Here is a 21,043-nt window from a genome sequence, read left to right as displayed (position 1 = left end):
TATTTTCGATTGTCTAGTATTTATTCTTGGTTCGTCATTCTAGTTAACAATGCATTATGGTGAGGTCTTCGAATTGAGGAAACGATTTCCTCATACATTTGAGAGTTCGCGTTTCGTCACAAATCGAGTGATTTCGTGACGAAATGATTCTTAAAATGAACGAAATACTACTCAAGAATTGCTGAATTGTCAAAAGGGAGAGTTTTATTTCTGGAGAGCATAACTATAATCATAAACTATCATCTCTATTTACTAGTTACCTTAATGAAAAATGTTATTTTTTATGGAAAATTATTTTTCATTTTCAGAGTGCTTCTTTAAAGGCCGTTTGTATCCTAATGGTGAAAGGTTTCTAGATCCTGACAACCCTTGCAACGAATGTTTTTGCGAATACCCAGATACAATTTGCGAATTATCAGAGTGTTCTAATAATGATTGTCTCGATACCCAGAACAACATGTGTGACATCAGAAATGCAGGTTCTACATTTTTGACTATTCCCATCTTTACATTTCGACACATATAAGAAATGAAAATTGTAGAGATATTTTTTTTAATTTTAAAATTACATTCCAAATAGTTATCTCGAATACCTCTCTTGGGGCAAACTAAGGTTCCATGTCTTGGATCTTCCCTTTTTTCGTTCCTTCCACTAAATTAGTTGTATATAAATGTATTACATTGTTTTCACCATGCACAATACTTTTCACATTTAGATTGTATTAACCCCTTGGGGACGGGTGATTCAGAAAAGCATTCGTACAAAATCAGAATCAAGTTGTAATTAAATAAAAAGCGGTAACTTAAATGTAGTCTTTGCTAATTTGACAGACTTACTTTGCTTTTTCTTTAATTATTGTTAGTTTAATCATATATATAATCAATGTTAATTCAAAGTACAACTAAATAGTTTTATTTTGAACAAAGTAATGGTGAATTAAATAAATCAAACAATTATAACTCCGCCCACAAATAAACTGCTAAAGAATTACTTTGATTACCAGTTTTATCTTTTTATCCTGATTGATACAGTTTCATGCTGTCACGTATTTGTGACAGTCGGCGCGAAAGGGTTAAATATGTAGTTAAGTTTTATATTTTATATAATTTTGAGTTCTATATAGTTTTTAATGCTTACTTTTTTTAAAATTTGTTTCAAAATCAAGACGGAAACAAGAGTTCCTATGACTCACCACATGCTTAAGCTGAAAGCATGCTAGATAGTGCTGCCTTGAGGCTGTTTTTCGAAGTCTCTTATGAAATGATGCTTCCTTGCGAATAATAAGCTATTTTTATAATTGCTGTGAATTTGCAACAATCAATCATATTAGTTGGATCAAGTTTAGCCTATCTAAAACCAGAGATGTCCATGCTTATTTTGAAAAAGGTGCAAAAAGTCCATATAGAGAATCGCCACAGTTATGTGAAAATGAAAAGCGCTTGTGGTCTGATTTTTTAATACTTAAAAGCTTACTCCAATGGTATTTGGGATCATAAAAATTTGTAAAAACTAAAAATAAGGCAGTGATTTTGAATATTTTAATCTAGGAGGGAAAATGTCACCAAATTGGCAATTAAAAAAGTTTAACTTTTAAAATATTTGTGCTAGGTGTCCATTCTAAAGCCCAGGAAATTCCTCACGGCAGGATGATGCATATAGCTTAACCCTTTGACGGTTATGAACGAGTTCTGCTCGCAATTGAATCGTGCCTCATAATGCGCGCAAACGAGTTCCGCTCGGGAGCAAGATTTCGACCGTAATGGTTATTAACGAGCACTACTCGCGTAGTGAAATTTTTCCCCAATGCGCACTGTCGAGCTGAGCTCGTTCGCCATTATTATTCTGCATTGGCTATGTTAAAAACGAGAAGTACGTAAAAACTGTTATTTATGTACTACGAGTACTTTAAGAAATTTTTAAAACGCTTGAGGCGAGCTATCTACCGCATCCAGAGATGCTCCGCTTTGTAAAATAGTATTTCCTAGTGATAGTGAAAGTCAAGTTACTTTCAGTTTAGTGTTTTTCCTTTTAAGTAATTTTTTCACCACTAAATATCAAAAACTATAAGTATCATATAAAATGCAACGTTAAAGCAACAGTCTACTAGTTACTCTATTAAAAAGTAGGCGTAACTGTCCTTCTCCAACGAAATTTACTACATAATTTGCTACCACCTTATTATAACAATTCCAGAGAGCACAGCAGTTGGCATCGCCGGAGAAGGGTGACATTTTCGGAAGAACGGCGGTGGAAAACAGCTGCCACTTTCGACTACTGTTTGCTCGTAATACTGCGCGAATTAATGAAACGAAAACTGCTCACTTCCCTGACCGTCAAAGGGTTAAAAATCATCGCATTGCTTTAAGTGTAAAGCACTTAAACTGTGGCCTTTTTTTAAATTTTCCTTGATGGCAGAGCTTCAAAAAATAACGTCAAGTAAAGAATTCTGCTAAGCACCGCATGTAGGACATTTCGATGATGAATTCTGTTTTTTTTTTTAATCTTCCACAATGCTTTTCATTTTAGGAGTGATTAAAATTCATTTTAAAATTTCTCCAATGGTGATTTTGGAACCGTGGTAACTCAGGGGAAAGAGCATTTAGCTCCCAATGAGGTGATCCTGGTTCGAATCTCAGCGATGAGTGGTTGATATGAATTCTGATCCTAACTTGCAACGATCATGTGTTAGAATCACCTCGCAGTCTGGCAAACTTTTCATGTTTTTCCTCCCCATACAACGCAAATGTGGGTTAGCTCCATACGAAAGTCTTCCAGATGGGTAGTTCTCAATGCTTAATCAAAGGGTTCACTGGCCTTCTCAATTGAGTTAAAAATTTTAAATCTACAGAGTTGAACACTGATAGTTGTAAACTCAACTTCTCAACGCCGGTAATAAAATAAAATAAAATGCCTATTTTCAAAGTTCTAGTGGATCAGCGGATAGAACGTTCGCCTTCAAATGAGGTTACCTAAGTTTGAATCCCAACTGCGGCTGGTTGACAATAATCTTGCACCCGATCCTCTTTCCCTTGAGCTAACCGTGGGAGGTTTTCGTGGCTTTCTACTCTATGTAACGCAAATGTGGGTTAGTTCCAACAAAGAGACCTCCACGAAAGCTAGTTTGTCTCAATGTCTATCTCTTGTCTTCAGTGTTGGGTAATAAAGTACAAAGCTACGGTATTGAACAGATATATTGAATTGATAGTCGTAATCTTAGAATTGGGTCAGCTGATCAAAGTCGATTATAAAATAACCATTTTCACCACTAGGAACAATACAGTTTTGAGTTTTCCTATAGCCTCTAAACATAAAATTTTTTATTCGGTTTCAAAATCAAGATAGAAACATACATACTTCATACTCCTATGTCTATCTACATGTTGCTGTAAGCATGCCAAGTGTTACCATAGATAAAGAATTCTGTTAAACGCCATCTGCCGGCCATTTGTATTTTTTTTAATAATGAAAGCATTGTTGTGTGAAACATTAAAGAACTACTTCACTACAAAATTACTCTGTAAAAGGAAAAAAAATCATCAAAATAAACATTGTTTTTTATTTAAAGGAATTCATTCTTCTATTCATATAATTCATCCTATCCCATCTCGTTTCATTTATTATTATTTTTTTTCAAAATAATTTATTAAAATAAAATCTTATCGTATTGCAGAGTGCTACTTTTATGAAGATACATATGAGTCAGGAGCAGTTTTTACTCATCCAGAAAATGCATGTGAAATTTGCAGTTGCATGGTAAGATAAATAATAACTATGGTAATACAAATAATACTTCTGGTCTTATTGTCTTATCTTGTAATGTTTATTTATTTAAATCTATGAACAATATCTAAATGTGAATAAAATGTTGTTTTAAAAATGTCAAAAATTTCCTTAACTTTTTTTTAAAAATATTTAGAAGCTAAATATTTTCTATTTCGTATTTGATTTATTTTTTTAACTCGATATATAATAAAAATTACAATAACTCAATATCAAAAAATAATATTTGCCAGTGAATAAAACATAACCGATAAATGAAATAAAAGTTTTAATTTTAAAAGCACATTGTAAACTAGCTCACCACTTTTAATTTGGGCATCCATTTGTAAATAACTTTACCTCTGATGAAGTAGGTTTGAATAAAATTGGTAACAATATGCCAGTTTTAGAAAGTTCATGAAAGTTATAACAAAAATTCCGTTGGTGGCATTCATAAAATTTATTTTACGAATAAAAATAAATAAATGTCATTAAGTTTCCTACTTTTTATAACACCTAAGAGGTGGTGATAATCATACTTACGACTAAAAAATGTCATTTAAATATGAATTAATTTTGTCTAATAAGCTAAAGGAATTTTTTACTTCTATCAATTTCGATTCAAAAAAATATTTCAATTTTCCCTGACTAGAAATAAATGGCCCATTTAAGGGTTAATATCATTAGTTAACTATAGTCATCCATAATACCATAAACCACGTATAATTCAAAACTTTCTTCTGAACTATATTCAAACTCAGACACAGAACAAAGGAGGTCAACCTCCTTTGTTCCTATAGCTTATATTACATAGGGATACATAGAGGGTGAATGGGGGGTATAGGGAGAACAGGCGGGGCTGTATGAGAGAGAATAGGTAGTCCATTACATCTAATAAATAGAGGATTCTCTAGTATAGCAGTATTGTTTGTCTAAGCTAAGAACTCCTTCTGCCACAAAGTCTGAAGCCGTCTGGTGCTATGGAAACAGGAATGGCGCATTTTAGGGAAGGTAGCTTCACTCTAGGACTAACACAATAATTCGAAGAGATTCCCTTTCTCTTGCCGAACCACTCCAAAACAGTGACCACAGCACCCCTACTTAAAATAATCATACCTCGTTACCATGGTCACCGCCACAGATCCAGACGAATGTTTGGAAGAGTTCTTATGTTAGACATACTATACTCCCTCCTTCCTGTAAGGGGAAGATCTAGTATACAGACTTTCCACACTCCCTTCAGGGAAGGAGGTTGCATAGAGTAACTAGCTCTATCCCTGAAGGAGAGGAGGGAGGGCTTAGTTACTAGCTTAATATTCTCATAACGTCATATCTTACGTCATACATATTAGAGCTAGATACACTATACACCCTCCTACCCTAACGTGCAGGATAGGAGGTAGTGATGTTCAAGCAGGCTTTTCTAAATTAAGGAAAAAATCGATTTATTTCAGTAATTAAGAAAATTTAATTAATTAGGAAATTAACTACACATATCAATTTTATCACTTATTAAATTAAACCGAAGGATACTTATTCATCTCAGACAAGATCAATAATCAGATCAGACAATCGATTTATTTCAGTAATTAAGAAAATGTAATTAATTACGGAATTAACTAACCATATCAATTATATCACTTATTAAATTAAACCGAAGGATACTTGTTCATCCCAGACAAGATCAATAAAGTTAAAAATAAACCAACGGATCACGTCGAGCGTTCTAGAAAAACACTTGTTCAAGGAGGAAAATGTTGTTGTAGTTGTAGTTTATTTGCGTCGCACTAGAGTTGCACAATGGGCTATTGGCGACGGTCTGGGAAACATCCCTGAGGATGATCCGAAGACATGCCATCACAATTTTGATCCTCTGCAGAGGGTATGGCACCCCCGCTTCGGTAGCCCGACGACCTGCACGTGATGTCGAGCACTTTACGGTAGCACAGTTTAACGAGGATCAATACCGCACACCCTCGGTCCCTACGCAGACTGATCTAAGTGGTCACCCACCCGCACACTGACCGTAGCCAGTGATGCTTGACTTCGGTGATCTGATGGGAACCGTATCTTAACGATCAGTCCACTGCGGGACTCAAAGAGGAAGAGAGACTTGTCTGAAGAGGAAAACAGCCTTGAAGATGAATATAAAAAGGCAGTGCGTTCCGAACGAAAATAACAAACTCAGAAAGGATCTAATGTAGTCAGCATCATCTCATCCTTTTTCATCACCAACAGTGCCAGTTTCCTTCTAAAATGCCTCGACCTGGAACCAGTACAAGTTCATCACCATCCGAATGGAAATTCGACTGTAGAATAACAGTTTTCGGAATTCTAAGCACGATCCGTTTAGACGACTGCTCCCTCTTAAAAACTCTATTCAAAAAACGATCAGTTGTTTTATTGGAACACATCCCCGACAACACTTGCGAATACAAAAAACTACATTATCACGGAATAATCGAATTAAATTCGAATCAATGTTTCGACAATGGCAGGGGTATCATAGATGAAAAAAGTTAACAATCATTAGTTAACCCTAGACATCTATGATACCCCACATCATGTGTAATTCAAAACTTTCATCTAAACAAATTTCACACTCAGAGATAGTTATAAAATTAAGTGGCATATTCTTTCCATTATCATATTATTTTTACACAAAATCTTGTTTTAAAAAGGATGGAAGAACTACTTGTTTTGAAAGAAGTTGCCCAGCAGTTCGTTGTTCTCACCCAGTTCAAACAAGCTGTTGTTCTGTATGCACTGATGGTTGTTGGTTTGATAATACAATTTACGCTGAATCGCAAGTATTTGCCAATCCTCAAAATCCTTGCAACGAATGCACTTGTCAAAATGGTAATGTTACATGTGGAAATAAAGAATGTCCGAAAGTTGACTGTGAATATCCCATTATACTTGACTGTTGTCCTACATGCAGAGGTGAGATTAAGATTTATTAAAAACATTTTTTAATAGTCTTAGATTGCCTTCAAAAGTTTTGCAAAAATATTTCAGATTTGCACATTTAGAAGTTATTTTAAACAATTATTAATTTATTTTGCATGTTTCTTTTCCTTCTTATGAGTTATTTAAAAGTACTCTTGAAACCACAGGCATACATGTAACAAGCATATTTATTGACATATTTACCAGTAAATATACGGTTAAATGCTGATAAGTATTTTTACCAGTTCAGCAGTAATGTGTAATTTTTATTTGTGTGAAATATAAACAAAATAAATGCAAAAATATACAAAATAATATAAAACGAAAATTCTTAAATTCAGATGCGTTATTATTAAAATACATAATCATTTATAGAATGGCAAAATATAACTAAAAATTTATAATTCAAAATCATCTAAGAAAAAACTATAACTCTGATTATAAAACTATTTGTAGGAAAATGCGCATAAATAAGAGAAAATGTTAGTGTACTAATTTAATTTTCACATATAATTATAAAGTTTGTTCTTACAAATAAAAGCAAATTTTTATATACTAATTTTCAATTCGAAATATTTCTTTTTTTTCCCCAATGCCCACCTGTGTTAACATCCGTCAATTCAGGCATATACAAGGCGCTTCTGTTGGCCTCTCTTTCAGGGGCACCATATTAGGTGGGCCAACGTCGCTCCCACAGTGAGGACAGATAGTACAGAGAATGAAGGAACATCCATGGCTTGCCCGGGATTCAAACCCAGAACCTTTCTGATGCAAGGACAGTTTCCTGCCCCCTACACAGGCCGGTCGGCTCAATTCAAAATATGAAAATATTTTTTCTCACTCTTAAGATAATATATTAGTATACCGATTTTTAAATAATTGTGGTAGGGAATTTCGTCACATAAATAAGAGATAAACGTTATTTTACTATTTCTTAGTTCGTTTGAATAGAAAATTTGTTCACATGAATAAGAGATAACTTTATTAGATTAATTTTTAGTCTGTTTGTATAAAAACGCCTTCACATAAACGAAACAAAAAAGACAGAGATACAAGCTGCTCCTGATTCCACAAAATATTTTTAAAAAACAGTAGAGAACTATAACCAAAATTTGCAGATTTTCGGTTAATTTTGGCAACTTTTTAGAAGGCTCAACTCGGCATAGCTGTCACAAAAAGGCGTTTGTAATAAGCCTTTGAATTATTTAGAAATAGTAGTGAGTAAAAGCCCCATAAAATGAATTTACTTACCAAGAATCATACACACTGTCACTAGAAAATATTTATCATTAGCCCGGAGCAAGCTGGTTTCTCTGGAAATGTACTAAATTTTATTTTATTTACTTATTGTAATCTTTGTTCTTCTCAAAAAATAATATATTTGAATACTAATTTTAAATTAAATTAAGTTAGAAAATTTGTTCTCCTAAATAAGAGAAAATGTTAGTATGCAAGTTCTTCGTGTGTGCAAATATTACTTATTCATGTCATAAAAACTTCCGTAACATTAAATTTATTTTTTAGATTGTTCTCAAAATGGTGAAATAATACCAGATGGACAAGTTCTGGACTACATAAGCTCAAATGCTTGCGAAATTTGCTCTTGCAAAAATGGCAATATTGAATGCCATGCAAAAACTTGCGAGGAAATACACTGTTCTAATCCAGTAATTATCGATTGTTGCCCTGTATGCAATATGGGTATGTTTATAATAGTTATTAATATAATTACATTTTATCTAAGATACCAGAGTAGATCGAATACAAATAGGGACTATTTTATTTTATTCTTGAATTCTCGGGGGATATAGACGTGATTTTAAGTAACGTGGGTTGGAAAAATCACAGTTTGTTACTTAAGATTCTTTAAATTTAAGCAATAATAAGAACAGGTTGAAAATCTGAACACTTAAACCCAAGCATGTACTAGGGTTGGTCTTAATGATGATTTAAATCCCTCCCTTGTTCTTGCCGTCTTAATAACGATTGGTAAAAGTTTTGAAATGTCATTTTTTTTAAACTTAAAAATGCAACTTACGACCTAAAATGGGACCAATTTTTTTATTTCATATATTACAGAGATACATAAAAAAACGTTACATCTATATACTTGGGTTCAAAATGAAGAAAAATTTCTGATTTGGTATATTATCTACAGAACTTTTAGGGTGATTTTAAAGAAATAATTGAACAAAAAAACAAAGGTTCTCTCTTACAGATTTGCAACCTGGAAGCTTGAACCAAAGCCCTGTGTCGTTTTTTTCAATCTTTCAGCAATGTTGTTATGAAGCCGTAGATGGTAGTCAGAGGAGAATCTAGAGTTACCGTTATGTAGCCCTGGATGGTAGTCGGAAGGGAATTGTGAGTTGCTGTTAGGTAGTCCTGGATGGTAGTCGGAGGGAAGTTGTGAGTTACTGTTATGTAGCCCTGGATGATAGTAGGAGGGGAATCGTGAGTTACTGTTATGTAGCCCTGGGTGGTAGTAGGAGGGGAATCGTGAGTTACTGTTATGTAGCCCTGAGTGGTAGTCAGAGGGGAATTGTGAGTTACTGTTATGGAGCCCTGGGTGGTAGTCGGAGAGGAATCATGAGTTACTATTATGTAGCCCTGGGTGGTAGTCGGAGGGGAATCGTGAGTTACTGTTATGTAGCCCTGAGTAGTAGTCGGAGGGAGATGTGAGTTACTGTTTGGAAGCTCTTTATGGTTGTGGGAAGATTGTGAGTTACTGTCATGAACCTCTGGGTGATAGTTGAAAAGGAATTGTGAATTGCCATCGTCTTCTCCAAAAGTTCTTTAAAGTTCAAGTCTGGATATCTTGTCTGGAAATCTTGGATTAGGTGAGCTTTACGTAGACGCACGTTGCCGTCCATTCAAATAGAGTCATGGCCAACCATACCCCTGAAAAGATTAGCATTAGTGCTACTCACGATATAAGTTCGTATTATAACTGTCAATTGGTTTCTCTATTAGTATTACTCTAACTTATATTCATATCAATTATTTTTAAAATCAGCCCAATTGTTCTTGAAATCATCAACCAAACCTAAAAATCCTTTTTTGTATACCAATGAAATTCTTCGCAAAGCAAAGATAAGTTAAATAAACGAAACTATATTTCAGGATGTTTGTATAATGGTCAAATTTATGATTTTGGATCTGAAATACTGATACCTGAAAGTATCTGTGACACTTGCATATGTACAAATGGTAGTATAGAATGCAAACAAAAGACTTGCAATGAAGTAGAATGCTCCAATCCAATCATAAAAGACTGTTGTCCTGTTTGTGATTCAGGTAATAATAAAAATATTAATTGTTCCTAAATATTATTGAATAAAATAAATTATTAGACTCCATTTTTTGTTTTTAGGATGTTCGCACAATGGTGAAATTTATAACATTGGAGAAGAGATTGAATTTTCCATTAAATCCTGTGAAATCTGTATTTGTACTGGAGGCAATATTGAATGCAATCCGAAAGCTTGCGACATTGTTCATTGCACTGATCCCGTTATTAAGGATTGTTGTCCTGTCTGTGACTCAGGTATCGCTTCTATAATTTCTAAATAATATACAGGGTTTCGCCCTTAACCAGCACTTCTAGAAAAGATAAAGCCTCCTCACAAATCAAATTAGTAATCCGACTTAACGAACGCATAATTCGCAGTAGTTGAAAAATGAAACAGATGTTACTAACTTCAGGCTACTAAACTGCGCAATGGGGGGAAATACTAAAAATGTCACTACGTCCGGGCTACTAAAGAATCAGATTTTTCGTTTATGGTAAACCGTGCGGAGGCCTTCTCTCTTTCAGGGGGTGTTGCCTTAACCTGTTCCGGACTGTAATAAAGCATACGTTATCACACGATTCTCCATTCACGTCCCAAGGTACCGTACATGAAACTAGCCTTTCTGACTCCAGCGGCATAAGATCACATGGATGTAATCTCAATTCGGTACTCTCGTGTTAGTACATGTACTTACTCTTTAATCTGTGCGGACATTAGAAGCACTTCTTTCTCTTTTTATTGATCCTGAAGGGCAACAATATTTTTTTGCATTTTTGTCAAAACCTAGTTTTAAAATATGCCTATTTGTGATTGCTAATTAATACGTGCATAAAGAAAAAAAATAAAAACTGTTTCAAAACTAACAATTATTAACACAGAAGACAAGGTTAAAAACATGAAAGTCTGTTTGATTGTCTAAATTTAGAGGAGGTAAAAACAAACAGTATAAACACCTTCCATGAATCAAACAGGTTTTGATATTTTTAACATCACTTTTCAATATTAATTCCTAGAATTTTATTTGAGTTTTTGTATACTTGCGTGAGTTTTGTATACTTGTTTTATGCGATCTCTAATCTGAATATTTTTTTTAACTTCATTCTTAATGAGAATTCTTAAAATATCGATAATATGTTTGGTGTTTTCAAAACATCCTATTTTCTTTCAAAAGAAATCGCTTATACGATAATTTTAATGTTTTTTTTTATTCATTTAGGTTGCTTTTATGAGGGTAAAATTTATAATGTTGGTGCAGAGTTTGATGATCCAAAAGATATTTGTTCAGAATGTGCTTGCATGGTAAGTTTATCAATTCAGAAATCCAAACCTTATTATCAAGCAAGTGAATGATTTTAAGCTAACAAATGGCGTTTTTTTTCTTCCTCGGAATAAATAATTACAGAATATGTATAACTATTATAACTGCTGTCACTTAACTAGCATATATAGTCAAAGTTTGGCATTGAGAAACAGAGTGTGGTGGTCAAAATTACCAGAATATGGTAAAAAATTTACTGTGTTTCTGGCTCTGTGAGAACAAGAAAGAGCTCGGTAATTTTTACCGAAGCCTTTTGGGAATAATTTTAGTAAAATTAACAAGAATACGGCTTTATAAATTATCATAAAATTTGATAAATGTGGTAAAATTTGGCAATTTTATCATGATAACTTAGAGCATGGCACAAAAAACATTTATTTAGTTAATTTTACTATTCAGTTTTATATTTTTTACTAAATGTATGGTAATATGCACTATAATTTTTAAAACCAGAATTTCTGGTAAACAGTTACCATATAAACGGAAAAATTACCGCATGAATGTTTTAAGTACTGTATATCTTAGGTTTTATTGAAAAAAAAATTTTTTTTAATTTTTTTAAAATTTTTATTTATTTACTTATTTTTACTTTTATTGTTAGAAATTTTACAACACGATATAGTACGAGAAATTTACCAGAATTTTTTTCTTCGCTATTAATCTGGATTTTAGCCTGATAGATTATCCAGATCTATTATCCAGATTAGCAAGTTATCCAAAAACACCAGCATATACATTTTCCGTTAGAACGATAATTCTCAATAGCAAATGTAATCGACGTTATAGTGAGCTTGTCGTGATACGCAAATACAATTTTTAAATTTTAAATAGGAGAAAAAGAATGAAATGAAGTACAATAGTTTTTGACATTATTAATAACACTGAATGTTGATTACGATAGAAAACGGGCAAGCGGGCTAGAAGGGAAATAATATAGGATAATAGGAGAAGTATAGTAGATATGTGGTGTATTCTTTTGAAGTATGAGGTCCACAAATTTGTAAAAGTATTCTATCGGAAGGAGCAAGATAACTTAACTGATAATTTCCCTAACTTTAATTTTATAAGCATAAGTGATTGATATTGTAGGTAGGAAGTAAGGTGAGATGATGTCCGTTTTTCACCTATTCTTTATTAATACTAAAAATACATAAAAATGTCTCCCATTTAGCCATTTTTTGTATAGTATTCCTCACTTGAACAGCGGAAAATTTGTTTCCCTGTTAAACATTTGTCACCATAACGGAGGTCAAGTAGTTTTAAACTTGTTATAAACATGCAATCTGTATCTTTATTATTAGCATTTTGACGGAAAATTGTTGCAATATCAGACTTTTAGTAACCTGCTGTCCTCATATTATCGAGCTTTTATTTTTATTATTTTTTTTAATGTTTATAAAAAAAAACTAAAAATTTATTTCGCTTACTTTGAAATGCTTTTTGTTTGAATTTAATTTTTAATTATTTTTATCAAAAACTACTCTTAATGTTAAGATTTAGTATTTAATAACTTAAAATATAATTGATTTAATAGCTTAATGAAAATAGTTATGAGTCTGCTGTTAAATTTTTAAATAAATTGCACGAAAATTGAATAAGTAGTTTCGAATTTACAAGTTTGAAACCTGATAGTTTTAGAAAACAACCTTGAAAGTTAGAGACTTATTTCATTCAAGCACGCTTTAAAGCAGGGTGGCGAAAATAAAAGTGGCAAGAAAATAAATGTAAGTTACTACTGAAATATGTAAGTTAAATTTAAGTTATCAGTGATAGTTTAAATGTTTTACTGGCTGCTTTTCATCTGTCCATACTGTATAAAACATGCTATGCAAGATGTTTCACAATAGTTGCCTTTAATCTGCTGATTCAGGAAGGCGTTCAAGCTTCGATGACGCTTGTGTTTAAATGACGTGAAAATGACGGAGTGAGGTTTCGCTCTCAATTTCTCGCACCCGTGATATTGACGGGCTGGAGTGTCCAATAATAACGCTCCAATAAGAATAAAACTAAGTCATTTCTTTTGCCCAGAAAACATTTTATTTCTCATTTTACACACTAGATGGCAGTGCCAGGATATTTTTAAGGTAATTGTAGATAGTTAATTTATTTTAAACTAGATGTCAGGACTAGGACTGGGCTATAAATCGATATATCGCGACATATCGATTTAACGCCTATATCGGCAAACCGATACAGCGACTTTCATTCCAAGCGATGCATCAGAAATCTGATTTAAGCCGCCGAGTGAAGAAGACGATATAACGATATAGCGATATAGCGATACACGCAAGGACTTTCTCTCACGTTCCGATGCCAACTCGCGCTGTGGAAGACGATATTGTTTCGTTATGTTGAGACGGCCTTGATTGATGAGCGGTAGAATCAGAATCACTTTTGAGACCTTATATCGTTATATCACATGTTCGTTTTCGCAACTTCGCGATTTGAAATCGTTTCTTGTAGATTATTTTCAATGGGATTAACTTCGTGATCGCCGTCGTAACCTTGTTCTGAACGCAATCTATTATTGAAAAGAATTTATAAAGATAAGTTTCTTCATTAATTAGGTAAGTTTTTTATTTATTTTCTGACAAAACTTTTTTTATATTTTTAACTGTGAAAATTATCGGAAATCTAATTTAAGGCACCCATCAGGAATTAAATTACAAAGTAAATAAATTTGTTAGGTTATTTTTTTACTTTCTTTTAATTTATTAAAAACCTTTCGGATAAAACTTCTAATAATTTAATGGGCTTCTATTACTGATTTTAAATTTATAAATCTTGAGTTGTTTTTATTTTTAGAAATAAAGTTAAAACAAAACTTATTTTTTGGACATAAGTCAATAAACTTTATTTGTTCAAAAGAATTTGAAAAGTTTGCGAATTTTATTCATTTCTTTTTTTTTTTTATCAATTACTACTTCGTTTTATTAGAGAGTAAAATCATTATTTTTTTTTAATTTTCGTTTTATATTACTAGTTAATTAGCTAAATATATTACCGAATATCACAATTCTTTTGTTTTTATTTTTAAGAATTTAATTTAGAAACTTTGCCTTACTGTGTTTTTCGTTCATAATTCGGTCATTATTTAATTTAATTTAATTATTTATATGAAATAATAATAAAAATAGTGTTTAAGAAGCATTTTTTTTTCTAAAATTTATTTAGCTCTTTGTTTTAAGCATACAAATAATTTTTTAACGAACTTATTTTTTAAATTTTGTTCCTATGCTGTTAGGTAAATATATTGATAAATTTCACTTTTATTTATTTTTTTATTTTTAAACTAAGAAATCTTTTGTTATTTGCGTGATCATTTTTAGAAAATATAACAAAACTTCTGTTTACTTCTTCATTAAGAATTTGAACATTACGATCGAACTTAATAATTCTGTAATTATTTACGCATAATAGTACAAGCAAATATTGATTTGTTAAAAAAAGTTTCTTTTTTTAAAAAAAAAAAATATTTTTAACACTTTGTTTTAAGTGTATAATGAATTTCTTAACAAGCTTTTTCTTTAATTTTTTTAATTTTCTTTCAATAATTTCAGCTAGATATCTTTATAAAATTCCCTTTTTATTTTTAAACTGAGAAATCTTTCAGAGAACGAAAATTTTAAGAAATTATTACAAATCTTATGTTTACTTTTTAGTTTAAAATTAAAAATGTTCGAATTTTAAACTTCGGCTTTTAGTCAATCTAACTTTTATTTTAATTAAAATATATTTTGAAATTTTAAAATCAGCTTTTGTTTAATAACAATATTTTTTTTCATTAAGGGTGTTTTAGGGGTTAACTTAAATTAAGACTGCTTATACCTTATAAACGATAAAGAAGTGCAAATATTTCATTCTGTATCTACACACATTTTTTCAATAAATGTTTTTAGTAAGATTTGTACATCTTAGTCAATTTATTTAATATCTTTCTTTAGCAAAACATATATATTTTCAAATTTATAAATTGATTTAAATCAATATGCGTATGAAGTCTTGATAGAAATCTGACTTTCTGTGCCTTAAAGTAAATGAAATTCAAAAATACTATATCGCGATACATCGCTATATCGCGATGCAAAACTGACGATATATCACGATATATAATTTCTAATATCGCCCAGTCCTAGTCAGGACTAATCAAATGCGTTATACAAATACAAAAGCCAATAAAGTAGACAACTTTATGACCGTTTTCTTGAAAATTAACCGATCGTTAAGGGGTTAATCATTATATAAGGCTTACAAGGTTTAAACAAGGTTTTTTTAGAAACCTTGGTTACTTCTCATTTACTTGAGTTTCGAATCGTTTCCAGAAAAATGTTCTCTAATTTTCACACTTTCAAATTACTTGAAACAGTAAAACAGATGTTTGTGCGAATTTTATTGGAGAAAGTTTAATTTTTGGTCAAGTTTTATCTATAATAGTTTTTACGTAAGGTCTAGTTTTTATGAAAAATTAACGAAAAAGAGTTCATAAAAAATTTATTAAAGTACAAAATCTAATCTTTAAATATTTTAAATTTTTAATTAGCATAAAATATATTAAATATATCAAATATTTTAAATTTTTAATTTTACTCTTCTCTATTACTTTAGTTTGCTTTTACTTTACTTACTCTATTACTTTAGTTTGCTATTACTCCACTTACTCTATTACTTTATTTTCTCTCCAAATAGGAAGGTTCAGTTTATTGTTCAGAAAAGCCATGTGAAACTGTTACCTGCATGAATCCCATTACAGATGACGAACACTGTTGCCTTTACTGTCCTGATCATTGCATTTATAATGGACTAAGATATGAACTTGACGCTGTGTTTAATGACGAAAGTGATCCTTGCAAAGAATGCTCTTGCAACGTAATTATATTTAGTGCGTTATTTTTTATAGGCATATTCATAAGTGAATAAAAAAGAATAATAATTAAATAAATAAATAAAAATAATTATTGGACTATTGCTAATTAAATTTTTAAAAAAACTTCTTTATAAATAGAAATTAAGAATTGAATGCGTTAGTTTTATAAGCTAATAGTTTCTACATCGAAATGATCGAACTCACTCTTAAAAAGTAAATATGTAAAATAATTCTAAATCTTGGTAGCAATATGTATATCGTTCATAGAATCAAAAAAGCTTAATTTCAGTAGAACCATACCCTTGGCATCGAAATTTTTTTTAATTTTTTCCGCATTTATTTTGATTTGCAAACATTTCCTTATGATTATTTATAAATTATCTAATTTAATATGAATCTACGGACAAAATAGTTAAGTAAAATTTTCTTTCCTAATTTGAAATATTATTCATTTATTTTGACTTTTAAAATTGTTCTTTATTTAATAGTATTGTTTTATTATTAAATCGTTATACTTCGTCAAAAATGTCAGTCCTTAACCATTTGTAGCAGAAATTTTATTAAATAAATTTTCTTACTTTTTTGTCCTTATTTTGTATTTATTTAGATCAAAATGAGTGAAAAATATTATATTTAGCATTTTAATAATTTACGATTACGAAATATTGCATGAAACACCTGTGTCATCTTCCAAACACGTATCCCTTCCAAGCAATAATTATTCAAATTTGCACTTATTTTCATTTATTCAGATAAATTAATAGTTATTTATCATTGAAATTTCCTTAATTTAAAAAATCAGTTATTGATAAAGTTTTGAATATGTATAAAAAAATTCAAATTATTATTATTATTTGCCTATTTTGATTTTATATTTTAGTACAAATGTAATTGAGATAATATTAAAAAAAATTAGTAACGGTTAGGCTGTTTTTTGTAATTAAAAAGTACCAAGATATATTTTTGCTTGTTATTAGAGCGTCAGAAAGAATACATAAAAGGAACACCGTTGCAGGGCTCGAAAAACAGCCCGTCCTCGACGGTCAAAAATTCTCCGCGGACAACGAATTTCTCGAATCCGACGTCCGCGCGGACGGCCATTTTCCCGTTAATGTTCGTGATACATTTTCAATTTTTGTTATCTTACAAGAGTCTTGTAAGTTACAAGGCAGCAAAATGACCCACAATACAGCAACATACTGCGTATATATTGATGTTTTCTCGGTCTGGGAGTACTGCAGCGGTTGAAAGGGGCTTTGCAGCAATAAACTTACATTGCAGCAATAAACTTACAAAAAAACACAATACGTACTGGTCTTGAACAAGAAGCTTTAAAAGCAATTATGAACATCTACCTAAATGGAAAACCCCTTTCAGATTTCTGTTCAGAAACCTCTGTAAATCATTGGCTTGATTGTTGAACTGGCAAACGTCATATTTGATTCATTTAAAAAACGCAGTACCCTCGGATAAATTGACATTCCAGATAACTTGACTTTTGTCATTTAAATTATTTCATAAAAGAAGTACTAGGCTACTATTAGTAACCTAGTATTTCTTTTATTACAGTATAATGTAATCCTAGTAACGACTAATTCATTGTGCAATTTATATAAATGTTTGTAATAAATAAGAGAAAAATATATTTTTATTTATTTAAAAGCGACGGGTTAGTTTCAAAGGAGGACGGGTGCATTGTTGGACAAGCCGTCCTCGGGGACGGGTAAAATTTTTGAGTTTTTTCGAGCCCTGCACCGTTGTCCAAACTGCACCAAGTGGTTAATAAATTTTCTCGCTTTAATTCATTTTTATATATTAGTTTTTAGCTTATTTTTTTCTATTTCTCTTATGTTTATTATTCTTTCCAATACTATATTTTTACTTTTATTTTTTAACAAATATAGTAGAAAAGACTGATTAATATGAAAAAAATCATATTTCAAAAACAAAATAAAATTACATGTTTTCTTATTGAATCGTTTCTAAAACTGAAGAGTTTGGTTTTAAATTTTAGATTAAAATGAAACATTCTTTAGTGTCATTAAGTAGAATTTTAATCCTTTAATATCATCATTTTTCTTTGAATTAAAGATATTAGGGTTTAAACTAACTGTCCTACTTTATTCATCATATTTAATGGCAATGTTAATAATGTTACATACTCATAATAATTAAACTGAATGTTGTTATAAGCAAAATATGATTATAAAAACTGGAGAAGATCACAGACAAAATGGAGAGTGTTCCATTTTTATGCTTGAGAAAAGAATCTTTTTAATATCATTAAGATGAGAGTAGGACTGGGCGATATTAGAAATTATATATCGTGATATATCGTCAGTTTTGCATCGCGATATAGCGATGTATCGCGATATAGTATTTTTGAATTTCATTTACTTTAAGGCACAGAAAGTCAGATTTCTATCAAGACTTCATACGCATATTGATTTAAATCAATTTATAAATTTGAAAATATATATGTTTTGCTAAAGAAAGATATTAAATAAATTGACTAAGATGTACAAATCTTACTTAAAATATTTATTGAAAAAATGTGTGTAGATACAGAATGAAATATTTGCACTTCTTTATCGTTTAGGTATAAGCAGTCTTAATTTAAGTTAACCCCTAAAACACCCTTAATGGAAGAAAAAAATTGTTATTAAACAAAAGCTGATTTTAAAATTTCAAAATATATTTTAATTAAAATAAAAGTTAGATTGACTAAAAGCCGAAGTTTAAAATTAAAAATGTTCGAATTTTAAACTAAAAAGTAAACATAAGATTTGTAATAATTTCTTAAAATTTTCGTTCTCTGAAAGATTTCTCAGTTTAAAAATAAAAAGGGAATTTTATAAAGATATCTAGCTGAAATTATTGAAAGAAAATTTAAAAAATTAAAAAAAAAGTTTGTTAAGAAATTCATTATACACTTAAAACAAAGTGTTAAAAATATTTTATATTTTTTAAAAAAAAGAAACTTTTTTTAACAAATCAATATTTGCTTGTACTATTATGCGTAAATAATTACAGAATTATTAAGTTCGATCGTAATGTTCAAATTCTTAATGAAGAAGTAAACACAAGTTTTGTTATATTTTCTAAAAATGATCACGCAAATAACAAAAGATTTCTTAGTTTAAAAATAAAAAAATAAATAAAAGTGAAATTTATCAATATATTTACCTAACAGCAAAGGAACAAAATTTAAAAAATAAGTTCGTTAAAAAATTATTTGTATGCTTAAAACAAAGAGCTAAATAAATTTTAGAAAAAAATGCTTCTTAAACACTATTTTTATTATTATTTCATATAAATAATTAAATTAAATTAAATAATGACCGAATTATGAACGAAAAACAAAGTAAGGCAAAGTTTCTTAATTAAATTCTTAAAAATAAAAACAAAAGAATTGTGATATTCGGTAATATATTTAGCTAATTAACTAATAATATAAAACGAAAATTAAAAAAAAATAATGATTTTACTCTCTAATAAAACGAAGTAGTAATTGATAAAAAAAAAAAAAAAAAGAAATGAATAAAATTCGCAAACTTTTCAAATTCTTTTGAACAAATAAAGTTTATTGACTTATGTCCAAAAAATAAGTTTTGTTTTAACTTTATTTCTAAAAATAAAAACAACTCAAGATTTATAAATTTAAAATCAGTAATAGAAGCCCATTAAATTATTAGAAGTTTTATCCGAGAGGTTTTTAATAAATTAAAAGAAAGTAAAAAAATAACCTAACAAATTTATTTACTTTGTAATTTAATTCCTTATGGGTGCCTTAAATTAGATTTCCGATAATTTTCACATTTAAAAATATAAAAAAAGTTTTGTCAGAAAATAAATAAAAAACTTACCTAATTAATGAAGAAACTTTTCTTTATAAATTCTTTTCAATAATAGATTGCGTTCAGAACAAGGTTACGACGGCGATCACGAAGTTAATCCCATTGAAACTAATCTACAAGAAACGATTTCAAATCGCGAAGGTGCGAAAACGAACATGTGATATAACGATATAAGGTCTCAAAAGTGATTCTGATTCTACCGCTCATCAGTCAAGGCCGTCTCAACATAACGAAACAATATCGTCTTCCACTGCGCGAGTTGGCATCGGAACGTAAGAGAAAGTCCTTGCGTGTATCGCTATATCGTTATATCGTCTTCTTCACTCGACGGCTTAAATCAGATTTCTGATGTATCGCTTGGAATGAAAGTTGCTGTATCGGTTTGCCGATATAGGCGTTAAATCGATATGTCGCGATATATCGATTTATAGCCCAGTCCTAGATGAGAGTAGTATTTGTTCTGTTTACTTAAAAAGCGTGGAAAATCAAGCTAATGTAAAAGAGTTACTTTTTTCTAGGAAACCGCTTAACTTTTTTTTAATAAATTTAAATTTAATTTTGATTTTCTTCTATTGCTAACGAAAAATTTAAAGTTCGTGTGCTCTCATGTCGAAGTTTACATCGAGCTAATAAATTTTTAAATTTAATTCAAATTTTTTCTTAATAACATGTGCAATTAGTAGATTTTGCACCCAGACTTAGAATATTGTATATAATTTTGTATTTTTGTGATATTTATTTCAGAATGGTGATGTTTTATGTGACGTTAGAGATTGTCCCCCAATAACTTGCTTAAATCCAGCTCCCGGAGAATGTTGTCTTGAGTGCTCAAACTGTCGATATCATGAACAAATTTATGCAGACAATAAGAATTTTACAAATCCTAAAAATCCATGCGAAACTTGTTTATGTTCTGTAAGTATTTCTAATTTCTTTTTATATTGCATAATAAACCTTTTTTAAAAACTTATGTTCTGCTTCGGTTCTTTAATTTAATTAATCAAT

General features: G+C 30.4%; 1 protein-coding gene across 1 annotated transcript in view; it reads left to right on the top strand.

Moving 5' to 3' along the window:
• Nucleotides 1–21,043, top strand: part of LOC107439018 (zonadhesin) — a 167,041-nt gene that overhangs the window by 95,983 nt on the left and 50,015 nt on the right. Inside the window, exons 38-46 of the mRNA XM_087155985.1 lie at nt 309–479; nt 3,672–3,754; nt 6,442–6,703; nt 8,234–8,410; nt 9,830–10,003; nt 10,080–10,253; nt 11,216–11,298; nt 16,004–16,183; nt 20,783–20,953. Of these exons, the coding sequence (XP_087012111.1) occupies nt 309–479; nt 3,672–3,754; nt 6,442–6,703; nt 8,234–8,410; nt 9,830–10,003; nt 10,080–10,253; nt 11,216–11,298; nt 16,004–16,183; nt 20,783–20,953 (1,475 nt within the window). The remainder of the gene's footprint in view (nt 1–308; nt 480–3,671; nt 3,755–6,441; nt 6,704–8,233; nt 8,411–9,829; nt 10,004–10,079; nt 10,254–11,215; nt 11,299–16,003; nt 16,184–20,782; nt 20,954–21,043) is intronic.

Source organism: Parasteatoda tepidariorum, chromosome 12 (assembly GCF_982258835.1).
Source record: "Parasteatoda tepidariorum strain Cologne lab strain chromosome 12, Ptep-v5.0, whole genome shotgun sequence".
Lineage (NCBI taxonomy): Eukaryota > Metazoa > Arthropoda > Arachnida > Araneae > Theridiidae > Parasteatoda > Parasteatoda tepidariorum.
The sequence above is the reverse complement of the archived record's forward strand: the minus strand, read 5'-3'. Positions and strand labels throughout refer to the sequence as shown.